This window comes from Arvicola amphibius, chromosome 3 (genome assembly GCF_903992535.2).
Source record: "Arvicola amphibius chromosome 3, mArvAmp1.2, whole genome shotgun sequence".
NCBI classification, from domain to species: domain Eukaryota; kingdom Metazoa; phylum Chordata; class Mammalia; order Rodentia; family Cricetidae; genus Arvicola; species Arvicola amphibius.
The window spans coordinates 31,179,066-31,197,570 of NC_052049.1; the positions used below are offsets into that span (position 1 = coordinate 31,179,066).

The window sequence follows — 18,505 nt, forward strand, 5'->3', positions numbered from 1 at the left end:
CAAAGAACAAGTGAATAAAACCATATTTTAAGGCACACATAAGCACCATGTGATGTCATCTGAACACTCTGAGTTACACAGCAATGTCATATTAGATTATATTTCATATGCTGATATAAAAGGTGAGTAAATAAAGAATAGAGGAGGACATAGTTTCTGCTCAGAATAACCTGGCTGAATCACATACCAACAGCAGTCCATCGTGCAGCTAGTGCTCCATGATGATTATATAATCAGCTGAGCATGGGGCCTTTTTGTCATGCTCTTTCTCAAAAATATGTTACCACAATCTAATGATGAAAACTATCAATTAAATTTCAAAGGGATTGAGCATCTAGAGCACATAGAAACTGCTCAACTCATAAAATCTAAGGACTGTTACTAGTAGAACACAAGAAAACGTTATTATCAAGTGCAATGTGGCATTTTGGAGGAGAAATAAACCAGAAAGAAAGTGTGAATTAGGAAAACTTGGATTAAGTTGCATTCATTTTCTGAAAAGATTAGGAAAGCTAATATCCAAAGTGACCTAGAAGACCCTACAAGTCACCACCACCACAACAAAATTATAGCTGAATCTTACTTATGGACAGAGATGCAAGTTATACAGTAGGAAAAATGATTTGTATGCTGGACATGATCTTGTGTCTCTGCATAGTGACCTTCACTGGTATGCTGCCTTTGCTGGTGGTTGAAGCCATCCCTACCCAGTCTTTGCAGAAAACCCTGTTCGTGTTACCAAATAGAGCTGTGAAGTATTAAAAGGAGGTTTGAATTCACAAAGCTTGTCAACGTAACACAAACCCATCGTTATATTAGTTTGCATTTGTTTATTTGTCTTATTTGAACAGGACACTTATGTGCAAAGGTTCATGTGTGGAGGTCAGGGGACAGCTTTCGGGAGTTAGTTCTCTCCTTCCACCACATGGGTTTCAGGCATCCAACTCAGGTTATCAGTCTTGGCACCAAGCTCCATTACTCGTTGGGCCATCTTGCTGGCTCCACACATACAGTCTTAATCATAATGTGCTTTAAAATTTCCTCTTCAAGTTTTCCTTCAGCATATTTATCACCTAGTCTGATAGTAATCACACACACAGCCTTAAAATATTTAGACAGTAACTCTCCTCTCCTAACGGGAACAATTTGTGTATGTATACAAACACAAGTGTGCATTTTACAATAGCTGTTTTGGAAACAAACCAAATAACCAGGATTTTTTTCAACATCGTAAGTTACTGCCCAGCCACAGCAAGAATTTCTCTTCCTTGCTTGGTGCTAGGGTTAACACCTTGAATTTTGTCAATTATAATGTTAACTATAGTGATGGTGGCAACGTTGAGCACTAAATCTAAAGACAAACTTTCACCTTTCCTTCTTTACTCGCTACACCCATAAACCATTAAAAAGTCAAGGAAGAAAGTTCCTGTGTGTATTAAAATAAAGAAACCAACACAATAAAACCCCAAAACTTCAAAATCTTTTTATGGCAATATAGGAGGCCCCTGTAACTACTTTCAAAAGAGTCATCCAACACTCTGGGGACTTTTGGGTGAGAAAAAAATATGCACACTGGTTATTTTCATCCAGTATTATTTGGTTCCAGATAAAGTGGTTACAGGTCTGCTCTCATTAATGTATGTATGGCTATACATACAACTGAATGGAACTTGTGACCCTAGAATATTGATACACTCCAAATGCTTTTGCAAGAATTCAAATACAAGCTCAAATCCCAAATCAACAAACAAGTGGCACCTCTGAAAGCCTTGGGACAGACACTTCAGAGATGTATGGTCTAGCTTTCACAGCTATGTTTACTGACCTCCAAAGTAAGAGCCATCTGTCAACTTCATTTCTTTACTGGACTTGGTGATAACACCAGCAACACCATGCTGAATGAAGTACATTTTCTTCCCCACAGCTCCTTCTCGAATGATGTAGTCTCCAGGCTGGAACACCTCAAATCTCAGCTTGCTCAGCATGGCCGTCACAAAATTGGGATCCGCATTAGCAAAGAGAGGCATTGTAGCCACCAGTTTCCGGCAGTTGAAGTTGACTATTTCCTAAAGGTGGTAGGAGTAAGCACAAAAGAAGGGGAAATTGAGTCATTCCTGGGAGAAAAATATACATTGACTTTTAAAAACATGTACATACAGAATAAAAGCTAATCTACATTTGTAAAAATATATGTAAATTGTAATCCATATATGTTATCAATGTAATAAGTTTTGTTTTAATCTGCATTAAATTTCCATTCCAGTAGTTCACTTTGCATAGAAATACAATAAATCTTCAATAATATATTAAATAAAAAAATACCAACTTTATTTTTCTTATTTATTTTGTGTTTGAAATTACAACTTAAAGGTGGAATTTTAATTTTTCTTTTATTTATTTAAAGAAAAAACACCAAGTCCCATAGCTACGAGGTGCAGTTCTGCTTGTCCTGAAGAAGCTGCCTTGTACCCACCAGCAGAAATTATAAGAGAAGAAGAAGACAGATGTAGCCAGCATGCATTTTATTTTTTAAAATCTTATTCAGATGAGAGTAAAAAAGAAATAGAGAGCAGGTGTTACCAAAGGGAGTCAGTGAATGATCATGGATGGAATCTGATTTCTGTTTGGCAAGAACAAACCCTCCTGAATCACCCACGGAAGCCTGAGTTGGAAGGAGGGCATCTCTCTTTTTCCTGTCTCCTTGTTTGCTGTCTAGACAGTCAGAAGCTCTATATGTTTGGCTTTATTTTGAAGATTTTAGCTGAGATTAAAAATATTTATGTCTCTCTAGATTATAACAACACCATAGGAAAATGTGTTATTATAAACTTTGGGAGAGGCAATGGTAATGTAAATGTTAGCATTATGACATGTCTTCTAGCTCCTTCATAAAACAACCTAGCATCAAGGTACTTTCACCAAAGAATATGAAAAAAGAAACAGTGCTGTACTGAATTTTTAATCTTCTTTAAGGATCCTAGAAAATAAAGCCACTTCCCATAGGAGGTGGAAACACTATAAAATGGGAATATTAACAAAATTAGAACATTTGAATGCTCTATATGGAAAAATATGTTAGGCCAAAACAGAAGTTCTTGATACTATTTCACAAAATTGCCTGACACGATCTTAGCATATGTAAAAATTTCTAGGTGCTGAATAGAGAAAATTTTATAACTACATGCAACAGGACATTAATCTGCCAAAAAAGAGGGTGAATTTCTGTGACAATCAATGTTATCGAAGACCAATATGTTAAAAATAAACTAAGAACAGAAAGAAACATGCCACACGAGTTTCTTTAGGTGTGAAATCTGAAACAGCTGATTTGATGGGAGCTGAGAGGGAAAATAAGAGAGATAACAAGAGGTGAAGCACAAGATGCTAAGTTCTGGTTAGATATCATGAAGAAATTCTAGTGTGAGACTACATCAGACAACAGCAGCAGCAGCAGCAGCAGCAGCAGCAGCAGCAGCAGCAGCACACTGAACATTTCTGAAAGCCAAAATAAGTAATTTTGAATGTTTGTGCCATAGAAAATGAAATGTTTTAAGAAACCAGGTAGGTTGGTTTGATTTGAAGAGTTCATATACATGCATTAAACAGCACATGGACATACAAAATTTGTATGTTTGATGCATAAATTAAAAAGTCAATTCAATTTAAGGCAATCCCAACTGATAACAGAACATTTCGATTCTGGATCGATAACAATCATTGCAGAAAGCTATATTTGGTGAGGCATCCAATTCTATTGAGTTCTATGATGCTTATTATCATTCCGGACAGCGTAGCTCTAAAATGTTTTCACCATGGTAGCTATAAATATAATTACCATGATTGCACAAATGAATCACAGAGTGCTCTTAACAAATAAGGCTGTTGTAACATCGCTAAATTCCCACCTCAAACATGCTCAGTATTTTTATACTGTGAGAAGACACGATAGCTTCCTACTAGGACTTTAGAGAGACATTAACAAACACACAGACCTAGAAACTTCATAATTATTACATTTTAATGTTTTTCAGTATTGAAAAGAACAGCTGGTCAATCTATAGCAAGTGAAACTTCATCATCTAGTACATTCTATTAAAGAATATTACCATATTTGTCTCATTTTTTCTCATTCAATAGCCTGGTCTAGTTGTATTCAAAAGAAAATTGGACATATTTAGGAATATTTTTAAAGATGGATAATTTCATTTTTGAGAATTAGTGTTCTTCCTGAATGTGGTGGTTTAAATGAGAATAGTCCCCATAGGCTCAGATATTTGAAACCTTGGTCTCTAGTTGGTAGAACTCTTTGGGAAGGATTAGAAGATGTGGGTATTGAAGTAGGTGTGTTACAAGAAATGGTTTTTTTTAAAATTTCAAAAACTCATACCATTCCCAGTTATCTTGTTCTCTCTCTCTCTCTCTCTCTCTCTCTCTCTCTCTCTCTCTCTCTCTCTCTCTCTCTCTCTCTCTCTCCCCCTAGTGAGTATTGTCTCTACATGTAAAGTCTCATCTACTGTTCAACCACCAATCTTTTCTGTCTGTTGCCATGCTTCCTACTACTACAGTTACATAATATAATTATCTCGAACTTTCTGTCCTCAAGTTAATTGCTTTCTTTTACAAGTTACCTTTGTCAGGATGATGTATTTATTATTGAAGATTTTTTAAATGCATAGTTACGTTTAATAATAATTTCACCAAAAATTACTTGTATTTTATACGTGAGAGTCAAAGTTTGCCTTGATCAATAGCTGCTCTAATATACTGAATCAAAACTTTTTGAAAACTAAGAAAAACTTTTATTTCGTGTATTAAATTAATTCTGTCCTATATGATCCTTAATGTGTTGGGTAAGCAGGAAGCATCTGCTGTTTTCAGCACAAAACTTGCATGGCGGTTCAGAGCAGAAAAAAAAGCAAATGTCATGAAACATTAGGATTTTGATGAGCAAGAACACAGGCCTACCAGAACTTATTTTTTAGAAAAAATATCCAGTGGTGTACTCTTGTGTGAAGTACTGGGTGTCCCTTACTGGATATCTACAAATTGTAAGCACTAAAGAAATGCAGCCCTAGAAACTTCGAGATGCAAGCAATTCTGAGCAGACTTAGCAGGTTACAGTTATATGTTGATTCATTTAAATGTACATGGACCAACACTGGATAAAGAAGAGGCCACCATGTACTCGTTAGGGAGCAACAATATGCTAGGGATAGAACAATGAAGAGGGAGGGGAGAGATGATGTGATTAGATTTTAGTTAAATAGTAAAAAAAAAAAAAACAAAACAAGTCTGGATTGTGAGGAAAGAGACTACAGGTGACTGACTGCACAAGCAGACTGCGCGTCCTTGCTACTCTTATGTCACCTTGACACAAGCTATAGTCACCCGCAGGGAGGGAACCTCAACTGGGAAAATGGCTCCTTAAGGTTGGAATGAAATCAGACAAGCTTGTAGGGCATTTTTTAAATTAGTGATCAATGGAGGAGGGTCCAGCCATTTGTGGGTATGGACACCCCTGAGCTGGTGGTCCTAGGATTTTCTAAGAGAGCAGACTGAGTAAGCCATGTAAAGGGAACCCCTCTGTGGCTTCTGCATCAGTTCCTGCCTCCAGGTTCCAGCCTTGTTTGAGCTCCTGTCCTGACTTTCTTTAGTAACTGTGATATGGAAGTGTAAGCCCTTTCCTCCCCAGTTTGCCTTTTCGTCATGGTAGTTCATCACAGCAACAGAAACACTAAGTAGGACTAGAGGGTAGTTGTTAGTAGTTTTCCAAAGAGAGAATGTAGAAACTAGAAAGATGTAAGAACCACTGGTTTACAGCTTATCAAGCGTGCTCTATTATCTCAGTGATGATGACACATCACGCTTTTTAAATGCTACGGTTTTCTCATTTAACTATAATTAAAAACCCAATGAACAGTTACATCATTAACAGATTCATAGAGATGAGTCAAATAGGTCTCAAAGAGGTGATTTAACAAAAATCACTTGAAATTCAGGAAATGAAGCCAGCTTTTTAGAGAAGTATATTGTCATTCTCAGACATTGTTTCCTACCACTGGGGTCAGCAGATAAATGGAGCTATTCAACAACTTAGTGTGGCTAGTGTGACCGATAGATTGAATTTTCACTCTACTGAATTCTAATCAATTTAAGTTTAAAGTTTAAAATTTGTCAGTTAGTTGTTTAGAAAAACCTCTCTGGAAGATCTTGGCCAAAAACCACACTCAGCTGTGAAGTATATGAAATCTACATATAGGTTGTTTCTGAGGAAAATCTGGCATCCAAATCAAGATGTGCTATAAAAACAACACTGTGTTCCAGATTGTGTACTGTAGACATTAAGAAACACAAACTCGCACTTTAATGATGTTTTAATATAGACTGCATTCTGAAATCTCATTTTAACTAGGTACATTATAAATGAATTCACATTTCTCTTCATTGTTGATGTAACCATTTGGAAATTTAACGTGACTTATGATTCACATTACATTTCCACTGGGCATTGGACAGCATTATAAAGTAGTGAATGCCATGTATAATAATATTTTAAAAGAAAAATGACATGATGCATTTCTAGACATTTGAACGTCCAGTGAAACATTCTGCAAGACAAAGAAGAAGTAGAAGTGAGGTAGATTAGAGGGGCATATGGCGACAGTAAAGAGCTATATGTTGGCTCCAAGTGAAACAACCACAGACCTGTATTATAGGTGGATACCAAGTGACAGTTCCGTAAAAACATATGACTAATAAAAACCAGCTGAGACTGAATTGGTTAGCTCAGATTGCTGCTAACGATCCTTAACTTCCTCCTTTATTGGCATATCCATATCATTAGCTTTGTTGATTTTCCTGTTGAAGCCATGTATCTGTTATACCACGTCCTAAGTTTCCACACAAGGGCAGAAAAAGGCAAACAGGAACCACATTCTGGGCAACGTCAGATCCATTCCTGGATTCTCTGATCTTTCACCACCTTAAGTGAATAATTCACCCCTTCTTTAGTTAAAAATATCTGCGTGTATGAATGTTTCTTCTGCATGCATGCATGTGCGCCATGCGTGAGCCATACCCACAGAACCCAGAGAAGTATGTCAGAAGTGCTGAAATTGTAATTACAGACTTGTGGGCTGCCAAGTGGGTACTGGGAACTGAACCTGGTTATTTTTCAAAAGCAGCAAATGTTCAGTTCTTTATAACATGCCCATTAAGGATTTATCCCAAATCTCTCCGAGGCTTTTCTCTTCCCCTTGAGTATGTGCTCCTGCCTGCTCCTAAAGCTTCCCTGTTCTTTGTTTGCCCACTTTGCAGAGGTCTTATATTGTTCTCTCTGTCATTGAAACTTCCCTTGTTGGTGACACAATATTTATCCTCTATAGACCCATGCAGTATCATGGTTTTGTTTGCTCCACAGAAAATAAGATTTGGATCGTAAGACTCCAAGACGAATAAATAAATATGTTGAAATCGCTGGCCAAAGTTAATTTTAAGTGACCTCGCTTCTAAGGAAGTCACATGCATGAGTTCCTTACTTGAAGAATTTGAGATAATGCATGAAAGTAAGGAATATGAAAATTTTAAAGAATAAAAATAAAAACGTTTTGATATGTTAAGGATTTCTAGCAAATTCCATGGTCCTGTAGCCTATGTTCAGTCTTTAATCCCCAGGAAAGTTGCAAGGGAAGCTGAATTGTCCAGCATGGCATTCAGTACAGAGAAGATCACTGGGTTGCACTGACCCTTATAGATATGATTTCAAAAGGCTCAATCATCAACAGAACACTCTAAGGATCATTGACAGGAATGGCCCTAATCTAAGGCATGATGCTCTGATTGACAGGCACCAATTGGGTGGAAGGATCTTGAGTGACCTGTCAAACATGACATTTTCATCCCTGATATTCTTTAGAGGAAGTCAGTACTCCACAGATGTATTTATGGAATTTTTCTAAACCACAGTATACCAGGCTCCAATCCAGATTTACAGGATCTGAATCTAAACCTTTAGGGGATATGACTCAAAGTCTCTACTTACATAGTGAAGTATAGTTCCTAAAATAAGTGAGTACCCAGAAGTCTAAATCTAGACTTGAAGGAGGAAGTTACGTACGCATGTATTCAGAAGAAGTTAATTATAAATAATAAAACATAGTTTTGGCAAAACATCAAGAGATAAATTGTAAGTCACAATAAACCTCCTTTATTGATAGAATAAAGTGAAAATGAACTGTGATTTATGTTAACATTCCACTAAAATAAAAGGATTGGTAGTTACTTTGAAAGAAAACTTAAACTTTTCCTTCTTTCACATTCTCAACTAATATTCATTTGATGGTTTGACTCCTAAACTATAAGATGTTTAATTGGATATATAAGGAAATCACCTCAAGACAAGACAACATCATTGCTTTAGGAATGTTTTGACAGTGTATCTAGACAAGAAATGACAAGTTAAGAACCTGCTTCCACTTCTTTGCAACATTTCCTGTGATTTCTATATCTCTAAGGTGGGATATTTACAGGTTCTTTCTCCAACTGGGACACTCTCTTTTGCTATTCAAGAAAGCTTTTATTGCAAGTGATAAAGAATTTGGGTCTCACATATTATGGAATAGACTCCAGGGTAAGAAATATTTATCTTTAAATGATTAGAATTGAAAGAGTTACCAGTAGAACAGAAGTGACTAACAGATGTGTAAAGCTTCTCAATTTTAAATGTATTTGATTTCCATCACATGGAGGCTAGCCAGTTGTATACTTTTACTAGCAAGTTAGTTTTATTTCAGTTTCTGGGGGGAAAAAGAAAATTTGTTTTCCTCAACACAACTGCATTCAAAATGCACAAGTCTTTGGGATTCCTTTCTTTGTATACTTTTATGACAGACCGTTTCCCACATTACAACGTAGCCCTCACTGACATTCTTTGTAAAACCCAGTGATCCACTTTATGTGTATCTAAAATTCAGTCAGCAGAGAGGAAAACTGATGGAAATTGTTCATAAGTATTGTGGACTCGGGTATTTTCCATTCGCACCTGCTTTAAAACCTAATTATACTATTAATTGCTACATTAACAAACAGCCTTCAAGTTGTGAGTCAAACACTAAAATATCATTTACATCAGTCAAGATTTTATAAGTGTTATATGTATTGTTCAGGGTTATAGATGGAGTTGTGTTCCTCCAAAATTTATATACTATCACTAATAAAAGTATTAAGAGAAAATACATCTAAAAGTTGACAGAGTTAAAGTAGTGATATCTTTATGAGAGTAGCCACAAACAAAACCTGCTAGGTTTTCAGTCTTAACCATTTGGCTTTGGAATGATTTTAAATGTACAAAATATTTCAATACTATATAAAATGTTCCTAAATATACCTCACTCAAAGGTCCCAGGTGTTTCTATCTTTCTATCATTTTCTGTCTTTGAACTCAATATTATTACAAAACTATTAACTGGTGACTGACTTTGCAGTGTATTAGTGATTATTCTATGATTTTTTAATGTTCCATAATCCAGTCCATTTGTCACACCAATAAGTACAAAAGTTGCATCATCTCGCTTAAAGGAATTGAGGCTACTTAGAGATAAACAAATGAATTGCAGATAAATTCAAGTCTGCTAAAACTTTTAAAATGTATTTTGTTTGAAGAAAGAAATTTTAATAGGGTCTTGAGTATATGTATGTTATGTATTCTATGCAGATGTGGTATGTAACATGTGTGTGCACAATTATGTGTGGGTGTGTGTTATTAGAAAAGAATGAAAATTCCATATTAGAACCGAATCTTACATTTGAAACAACCCTTTAATAATTTGTAGCATATAAATAATTATCATGACATATCTTAAATTTTTAAATTTAAGTAACTGTGGAAGTAATTCTTATTACTAAATATAATATTTTACAATTCTAATATAATAGCAAGCAGTCCTCTTTGGCACTATCGCCTTTTGTTCTTTTGTGTTTTAGGTCACTAACGTGGTCTCACTTAGTTAAAATTAGTTTGAAACATATATTCGCTCTAGTTAATCTACACAGGAAAATTTTACTTTCTCAAAAGAATGTATTATTTTTCACTAGTATTATTTCTATGGTTTAAAATTTATTGTGAAGCATTTCCCATAAATGAGTTGGATGTTTACTTTATGGGCTATTTTTATCTTGTTCCCTATGATCATTCATTAGTTCACTTTGAAAAAGTAATTAAAATTCTATGATAACAATTGAAGCTGTATATCTGGTAGTTATACTTTTTAAAAATTAGGTTTTGAGACATTATTCTTCAATTTCTCTTGATTTTCCTGATCCTCGTTTATGAATGTCTAAATTATGGCTCATATTGTGGTCAGGAAAGCTTTTTAATTCACATTAGGAGATGTCAATATTTAAACATGTTAATAACAGGAATGAGAATTTCAATATCTGTTATATTTATAAACATCATTTCATTGACCACTTTCTCTCAGCCTGTGCTCTTATTTTAAACAAACACATACTCATTTATACAGTGCGTGCCAAAGGGGAAAAAAAGTTTCATCTCTTCTCTGTAAAATCTTTTCTTTTTCATACTTTGCAATCATAAATAAAGTTATAAAAACATAAATTGTGTGTTACTGGGGTAGAGGAAATGATTTTTTAAACTCTCAATATTAAAGCACTCAGAGGATTTCAAAGGTTCATGTCACAGCGTTCTTGTCCAGTTAGTCTTGTGACATCTAACCTGAAATGTATACAGTAAATCAGAATACCAGTAGAATAGAGCACAGATCTTTCTAAGCACTGGTGGTCCTCTGTCACTTTTACAGTCTCAAGTCACAGTCATTAGACATGTATCTATCCCAGTATGCCATCACATAGTGGCAATAATGTGATTTATTTGATAATGTGGTATTATTACAAGTAAAGTTCCTCAAACACTTGACATACTATTTTCCCTAAAATTATGTTTAAAAACATTAGTGTCCTCATAATACCATTACCTTCATCCTTCCAACCCTCACTACAGCTCCAGCTATCATCATCACTATTACCTCTAAAGGTCAATCATCACTGTAGTGGTTTGAATGTGAGGTGCCCCCCTTAGGATTACCGATTTGAACACTAGATCTCTGACTGGTAGCTCCACTTGAGAAAGCTGTGTAACCATTAAGTGGTAGAGCCTTGTTGGAGGAAACAGGTTACTTGGGTCAGGCCTTGATGTTTTGTATCCTGACCCCATTTCCAGCTCTCTCTCCACTTTCTAAATGTAGATGCAGTATGACTAACCAGTCTCCTGATGCTGCCACCATATACATTCTTGGTCTCTTGCTCTTTCTTCTCCATCATAGTGAACTGTATCCTCTGAAACTATAAGCCATAATAAGTTCTTACTTCTTCAAGTTGCTTTTATCAGGTATTTTATCATGCTAAGCACTAAGATAATCACCTCGCTCCATAGATGCTAAGGCCATCTTCAAAAGCTAAGAACATGAGAATCTTTAACTGTTCTCATGATTTAACAACATGAAGGTTCATAATTTATGTATTTGTGGTGCTATTTTTAAAAATGCAAATACGTTTTATATAAGCTAAAAATACCACAGATAGTCTCATTTAATAGTTTTTATTTAAAATTATGGTAAGCAAAGAACTTGCGTTTAGCTTATTGTAGAGCCTTGATCCAAAATGTTTGCTTTTGGGCTAGTGACATGGCTCAGTAGGCACTTGCTGAATTGTAGTCTGAATTCAAGCCCTGGGAACCCATAAGATGGAAAGATAAAGAAAACTCCGGCAACTTGAAATGGTTTCTACATACAGATTGCACACACACACACACACACACACACACACACACACAGCCACAGCCACACAAACATACACACTAAATTAATGTAGTGTCTTTAAAATATATTCTCAAAGCTCAGTTTTTCTACAGCCTTAATTATACTACTGAATACTGCTAACTACACTGACTTTTTATAATCAGGCATATTCTTAAGTTTGGTCTCAAGTCATCTTCATTATTTTAGTGCGAATGCCATTGTATAGTCATTTTTTTCAAAGGCCATGCAACATAATTCTCACCACTATTTTATTAATGATGAAAAGCATGGATTTCCTCAACAGAAAAAATGGAATAATTAAATTATATAGTGGAAATAAATATAATGGAAAATATAAATTAAAACTTTATATTTTATTTGTGTTTACAAACTTATTGTATCTTAAATTATTGTTGAATGAAAAGTTCTTTATTTGGCAATTTGTTTCCTTCTTCCTTGGACCAAGGAAAAACTAAAGAGAAACCTGATTTAATACAGGCTTCTTCTTTGTTTACCACGTTTTTTTCTCCCTGAACCCCCATCTTCTACCCTCCTTCTCTGTTCACATTCCACATTAACTTCCACATTCAGAGCACACCTTTTCCTTCGAGACCTTTACTTTGTACTCTCGGCCTCGGTGAACCTACTTATTCTTGTCAGCTATTTTTGGCTACGTAGTCTCGCTCTAGCAATTAACTATGGGTGATTTCCTGCATCTCTGGGGTTCCTGTTAATGGTTTCTTGCTTTTACTTCTTGTTCTTTTCTTTCTTCTTTATTTTTTTTATCTTCCAGTATATAGGAAGGACTTCCTTTGAGACCCAAAACTGCAATACTGTGTCTCTTAGTTTGTCTTTCCAGTCATGCCTGGGTCTATATATTGCACACATTTAAAAAAAAATCAATGCAAATGTTTCCCCCCTCTCTGATAGGACCTAGAGACACATGGTGAAACCACAAACACAAACAAAAAACTAAATAATAACAGCAAAAAGTTCTTTGTTAACCTTGTTTGGAATTATAACCTCTATGGCATCACAAACATACTATTATTTGTCTCATCTTTTGCTACTTGTGCCTGTCACATAAATACATGGTAACTTTGGGAGGCAGGCTTTACAATGCAATGCATCTAGCATACTTTGTTGATTTCAACAAAATGTAATTTAAAAGTATTTTTAGATACTCAAGTATAGATTTTAGAAGTGGTTCAAAATTACACTAACTATTCACACAAATTTTGTTTTCTTGTGTAATAAACCCAGTTCATAAATTAGAGGTCAGAGGCCAGGATAATACTCTCAACCCGCTTCATGTTTTATAAGAATGAAATATACTGACGTTTTAAATTCTCCCGGGGCACATGATCAGCACCTATTTTCAGCTCTCAGCTCCTCACACTTCGTTGTTTAAAAATAGATCAGTTCTGAACTTTGGAGACTGGCTTAGAAGGGTATTAACCCCTTTCTAGACTGTTAGGTTTGCCATTCTGCTCCAATGGATTCAGTGTAAGACCAGCCATGCTAAAAATAGACCTTCTTCTTTATACACATTCCAACAAGCATTCAGAAGCAAGGGGTAACATTCACTGAATTCTTCTAACTAGATTTTATTTTTAAATATACCACTAGCGTTTACTAAAGCACATGTCAGTCTTATGATTGTAATATTTCAATGTCAAGTGTTGATGCTTGGGGCATTGTCTCCAGACAGCTGCCTGCTGAAATGTAGGGAGAGCTATCATCAGATTCTTTGAATAACTTCCAAAAGAAATGGGGCATACAACGAGGCTTAGTTCAGTGTCTCCTGCATATTGTCCGAATACTTTGAACCACCCCTTCAGAACTTTACATGTAGTTTGTTATACTTGATTTTCTTTAAATATGTATTTCACTGGACTATAAAAGCCATTAAGGTTACAATGATGGGCTACTCTTCACTGAATTATGTGATTATTTAATCGTTTTATTTTAAGAACATGTGGGCTATGTACTGATCACTTTTCCTGATATTACGTATTTTACCCTCTTAGTTCCAACAGCACACTATGGGGTAATTAATATTATCAAATTTTGCATTTAAAATGAAGAAAGGAATGACAAATTAATTATGAAGTAGCTTGAAACCACCCATTTAGTTAGTGCTGATTAGTGGTGTGATATTACACTGTCGATCGTGGTCCTAGTCTGCCTTTCAGAAGCTTGTGTCATTCACTATTTCTTACAGAAAGGGAAGAGCACAGTGCACATATACTTACAAATGTCACTAAAGGGTCAGGGCTAAATAAAACAAAGAAAGCTGGCACATGTATAGACATCTGGGAGGGCGTGGAGTGCCTAAGGGTCACAGAACTCTAAATCAACAAGCATATAGTTCTGACTAGAGACAGCCAAAAAGCATCCAGCTTATAAGCAGGAGAAAGGGTAAATGCATCACAATATTACTTTCCTGATTTGAGATAGGAATTTTCTGGGTATCATCTTAAAGAATTTTCCTTAGAAAATTGTACGTGTTCCTTTATTTTGAACCATACTATGTTAGCTCAAAGTGAAAAGAAGGGAGCTTTTTTTTTTTCCTCATGGTTTATTTTTTTTTATATTTAAAAATTTCCATCTCCTTCCCTCCTCCTACCCCCTCCCTCCGCTCCTCCTCCCCCTTCCCTCCCCTTCCCTCCACCCATACCTCCCCTCCCTCCCTCTCAAGGCCAAGGAGCCATCAGGGTTCCCCACTCTATGCTAAGTCCAAGGTCCTCCCAACTCCCCCCAGGTCCAGGAAGGTGATCAACCAAGCTGAGAAGGCTCCCACAGAGCCCGTCCATGCTTTTAAGATTAATTTGTAACCACTTCACTTCCTAAAACAGGGAAGATTTTAGTAGAGCTCTGTGTTCATGTTCTGAGGTTTAACCAATGCTGAACTGACAAGAACCTCTTCCTCTATGAAACTTCATGTCCTGGATGTGTCACTACCTGCATTTGGATGGGCCAATCAGCAGCAATTGCTCGATGGTTCATTGAGTATTTTCTGTGCAGCTTTGCACGTGATTACAGCAGTTCTTATGGGCAGCTGTGGACAGAAGCATTACAGACTGCCTGTCTCAAAGACAGTATCCATTTATTTACAAAGCCCTGAAATGTGGAAAATCTAAGATTAAAGTACTAGCAGTTTGTGTTTGGTTACGGTAGGTACTCTTGCTGATACACAGACATCTTTTAAGCACATGCCTATATGAGAGAAAGAACAAGAAGTGTATTGGACTTCTTTAATAAGGATAGTAATCACATCCACAAACATGATACTGTTGTGACAGAATCAACACTCAAATGATCAGTTGCCATCATCTGAATTTGGTATAGGAGTGATATAATATCTATCATATATTCCATGAATGCTACTGGGTTATAGTGAGCAGAGAGAATACTCAAATACTTTGCATAATTTGCCCCACTGACAGTCACTCCCTACCCCTATTCCTTAACTCCTTGTTAAACAACTAACCCATAGCCCATAGAAAGTTAGCTTATAAAATAGATGCATATGAAGAAGAACTACTTGGCACACACTGTACATACTACAAATAAATACAAAGATGACAGTACACTTTTGCAAACAGTATGGAAACTTATCTTGGCCAGAGTCAAATGAGAAAAAAGATACTAAGCTGCAAGAATGAAGCTCGCCATGCCAAGAACTGCTGTTCTCACTCCTCCCATTGCCACTGTTTTATAGACAAAAATCTCCAGCTACATTGACAACAGAGGATTCTTTGAGATGAGCTGCCAGCTGTGTCATCTATATTTATCTACCCTTAACTTATTTATCTAATAATTAGTTAATATGTGTAGGATTGGGAATGGAGCGGAGATGAAGAAAGACAAGACCCTTTTTCTAAAGCTCATTGTGTGACAGAAGAGACAACACACAAGGAAGCATTAAGAGAAAGCAATGCAAGCAATGGGCAAGCAGCATATGCAATGGAGAATGATTACACAGGACCTAACCTGAATGAAGTGCCCAGGGTCTTGATACATTAACATTTTAATATTGAGACTTGACCAATATGCAGAGCCAATTATTTGTTTCAGCAAGTAGTCTCTAACATATAGCAAAGATAAGTCACCTAATTTCTGCTATGATTGAACACGTTTGGACATTCTTTTAGACTCAAATTTTATTTTAATAATGACTTATTAATGACTTATTGTTCTCCTTTTGTTTCTGCAGCTGTGATAAAGTACTCTGAACACAAGTGCCATGGAGACAGAAGGGTTTCTTTGGTTTCTACTTTCAAGTCACAGTCCACCATTCAGGGAGTCATGCAGGAACCTGAAGAAGAAATTTTGCTTGTTGGCTCACTCCCAGGCTCGTGCTAAGGAGTACTCTCGTGGGGATGTGACTGCCCACAGTGGACTGGGACAACTTTTATCATTTGACAATTAAGACAACTGCCAACAGTCATGCCCAAGGGCTTATCTGATCTAGACAATTCCTCAATGGAAGTTTTTCTCTCAGATGACCCTAATCTGTCAAATTGACATGTCAGACTAACTAGGACAGTTATTGTTTCTCCACATTATTTCTTTTCCACTTATCCTTCTAATACTCATTACAAGAGATTTATGTATTATCCTAATGTCAGAGAAACAAAACATTTTCATTTTATATTGAAGGCAAATATTTCCATTTTTAGGAGCCCTAACTTTATTAAGTGCCCATCATTCTGAATCTGGTTTGCACTCATGATTATGATAAAGATTATCCATTCAATTAAACATACCCAAAACATGAGTTTTTGGTAATACTGATAATTAGAGATACAAGTATAATTATGTAGTTATGACACAGATTCTATTCTCAAAAGGCTTTCAGTAATGAAAAAGACAATAAAATCACAAATGGTAATCTCTATATAAGACAAAGTTGGCATGATAAAATTTATGGAGAATGGAACGTCTGATAAGAGTGACCAAATGAAGCAAAACTAAGATGAATAGAAAAGATTGAGGAGCAAACAGCATGAAAAAAAGGAAAAGGTAATTCGAAATTTTAAAGTAGAAATCATCCACAATTTCTTAAAGGTGAAAAATCAGCATAAATATACAAAGATGAAAATGGCCCATAAAACAGTGGTTTTCAATCTATGGGTCACAATCCCTCTGGGGGTACCATTCCAGAAAGCCTACATATCACATATTTACTTATAATTTTTCAACAATAGCAAAATTGCAGCTATGAAGGAGCAATGAAATAATTTTATGGTTGGGGGTCACCACAGCTAGAGGAACTGCGTTTAAGGGTCAAGCTATTAGGATGGTTGAGAAACACTGTCGTGGTCTCCTGTGACACGCTAAGGAGGCTGTACTTCCTTCTGGGGATGCAGTTCATGTTCAAGTTCTCAGGAAAGTGTGACACCATCCATCCGGTGTCACATCAACCAGTAATCAACATGGCGGTCGATTACAAGCTACGTTTAAGCTGTCAATGGAAAGTCCAAGAGAAAGCTATTACTGCACTTCAAAGTTGAGCCAAGAGATGGCAAGAGCCTAAGACTATGGCATTTCAACAGATTTGAAAGAAAGCTGACAACCCGGTGGTAAATTGATTGCAAGAAGAACCAAAGTGGGAAGTCAGCGGTGATAGATAAAAATGAATATGGGTTCTTTCCCACTGGTGTTGAATATAAACCAAGACGTGATGAGAGAGGGGAGCAGACAGAGCAAGCCATACAGAAAATCTCATCATTTTACAACACATTGTGGTTTTTTTTTTTCTCCGTTCTCCTCACAGTGGATTATGACACATTTGGCAATATTTCTTAAAGTACCTGTTATACCTGTTCTGTTAGCTTTTTGCACTGTTTCATGAACTCTTAGGCTGTGACCCTAACTTTCTCTAACCTTTGTGCAGTAAAGCCTGAGTTGTACCTTCCCTTCCCCCTTTTATTTTTTTCAAGACAAGGTACATTCCCCCTTTTAACTTTCTCTTTGCTCTGTCACTGTTTCTTGGAGAGTCTTTGTTTCTCTCCTGTGACCTGGTCTGGGTCATTTCTGAACTTCTCCAGACCCTTGAAAACCTAAACCAACTCGATTGTATTGAAATTTGGATTTGAAAAGAAGTAAAAGGAAAGTTGTCCAGCAAACAATGAAAACTGACAGTTTAAGAAACAAAATAAATAAAGCGCTTTTTCTTAAAAAGTAAAAATACAAAATTCATTTGAGTTATATTCTAAAGAATTATACATTCTAACTCTATTAAAAAGTGCGAAAAACAAGTTATAACAATATAATAGCTGATATTTTTATTTTTAGGTTCCTTTCACACATTTTATAGATTTTCACAATACAAATAAATTTTAGAGGATGTAACAACTGCAGCGTCAAGATTGCTTTAAAAGAGAAAAGTAGAAATGAAAATATTTATGTTGTAAATTTTTTGTTAAATGTGTGAAGAATTTTAAGAAAGGAAAAAAACTAAAATATAGACCAAAGCATCCTTATGGTTAAAGAAATTTCAAGGCAAAGGTGGATAAAAAGTGCAAAGCAATAGGAAAGTAGTTCACAAAGGTTAAAAACTAAGTGCTCTTGGGTTCATGGGAAAGAAGTACTAGACTTAGCCTTGTATGAAAGACGGAAGTGATAAAGTATTGCATGAACGAGACTGTCAAAAGGTAAAAGTCATTTCTGGAAAATACACTATG

General features: G+C 35.9%; 1 protein-coding gene across 1 annotated transcript in view; it reads right to left on the reverse strand.

Moving 5' to 3' along the window:
* The window catches only part of Hcn1 (hyperpolarization activated cyclic nucleotide gated potassium channel 1), a 342,629-nt gene that overhangs the window by 40,844 nt on the left and 283,280 nt on the right, over window positions 1-18,505 (reverse strand). Inside the window, exon 6 of the mRNA XM_038323575.1 lies at window positions 1,826-2,066. Within this exon, the coding sequence (XP_038179503.1) occupies window positions 1,826-2,066 (241 nt within the window). The remainder of the gene's footprint in view (window positions 1-1,825; window positions 2,067-18,505) is intronic.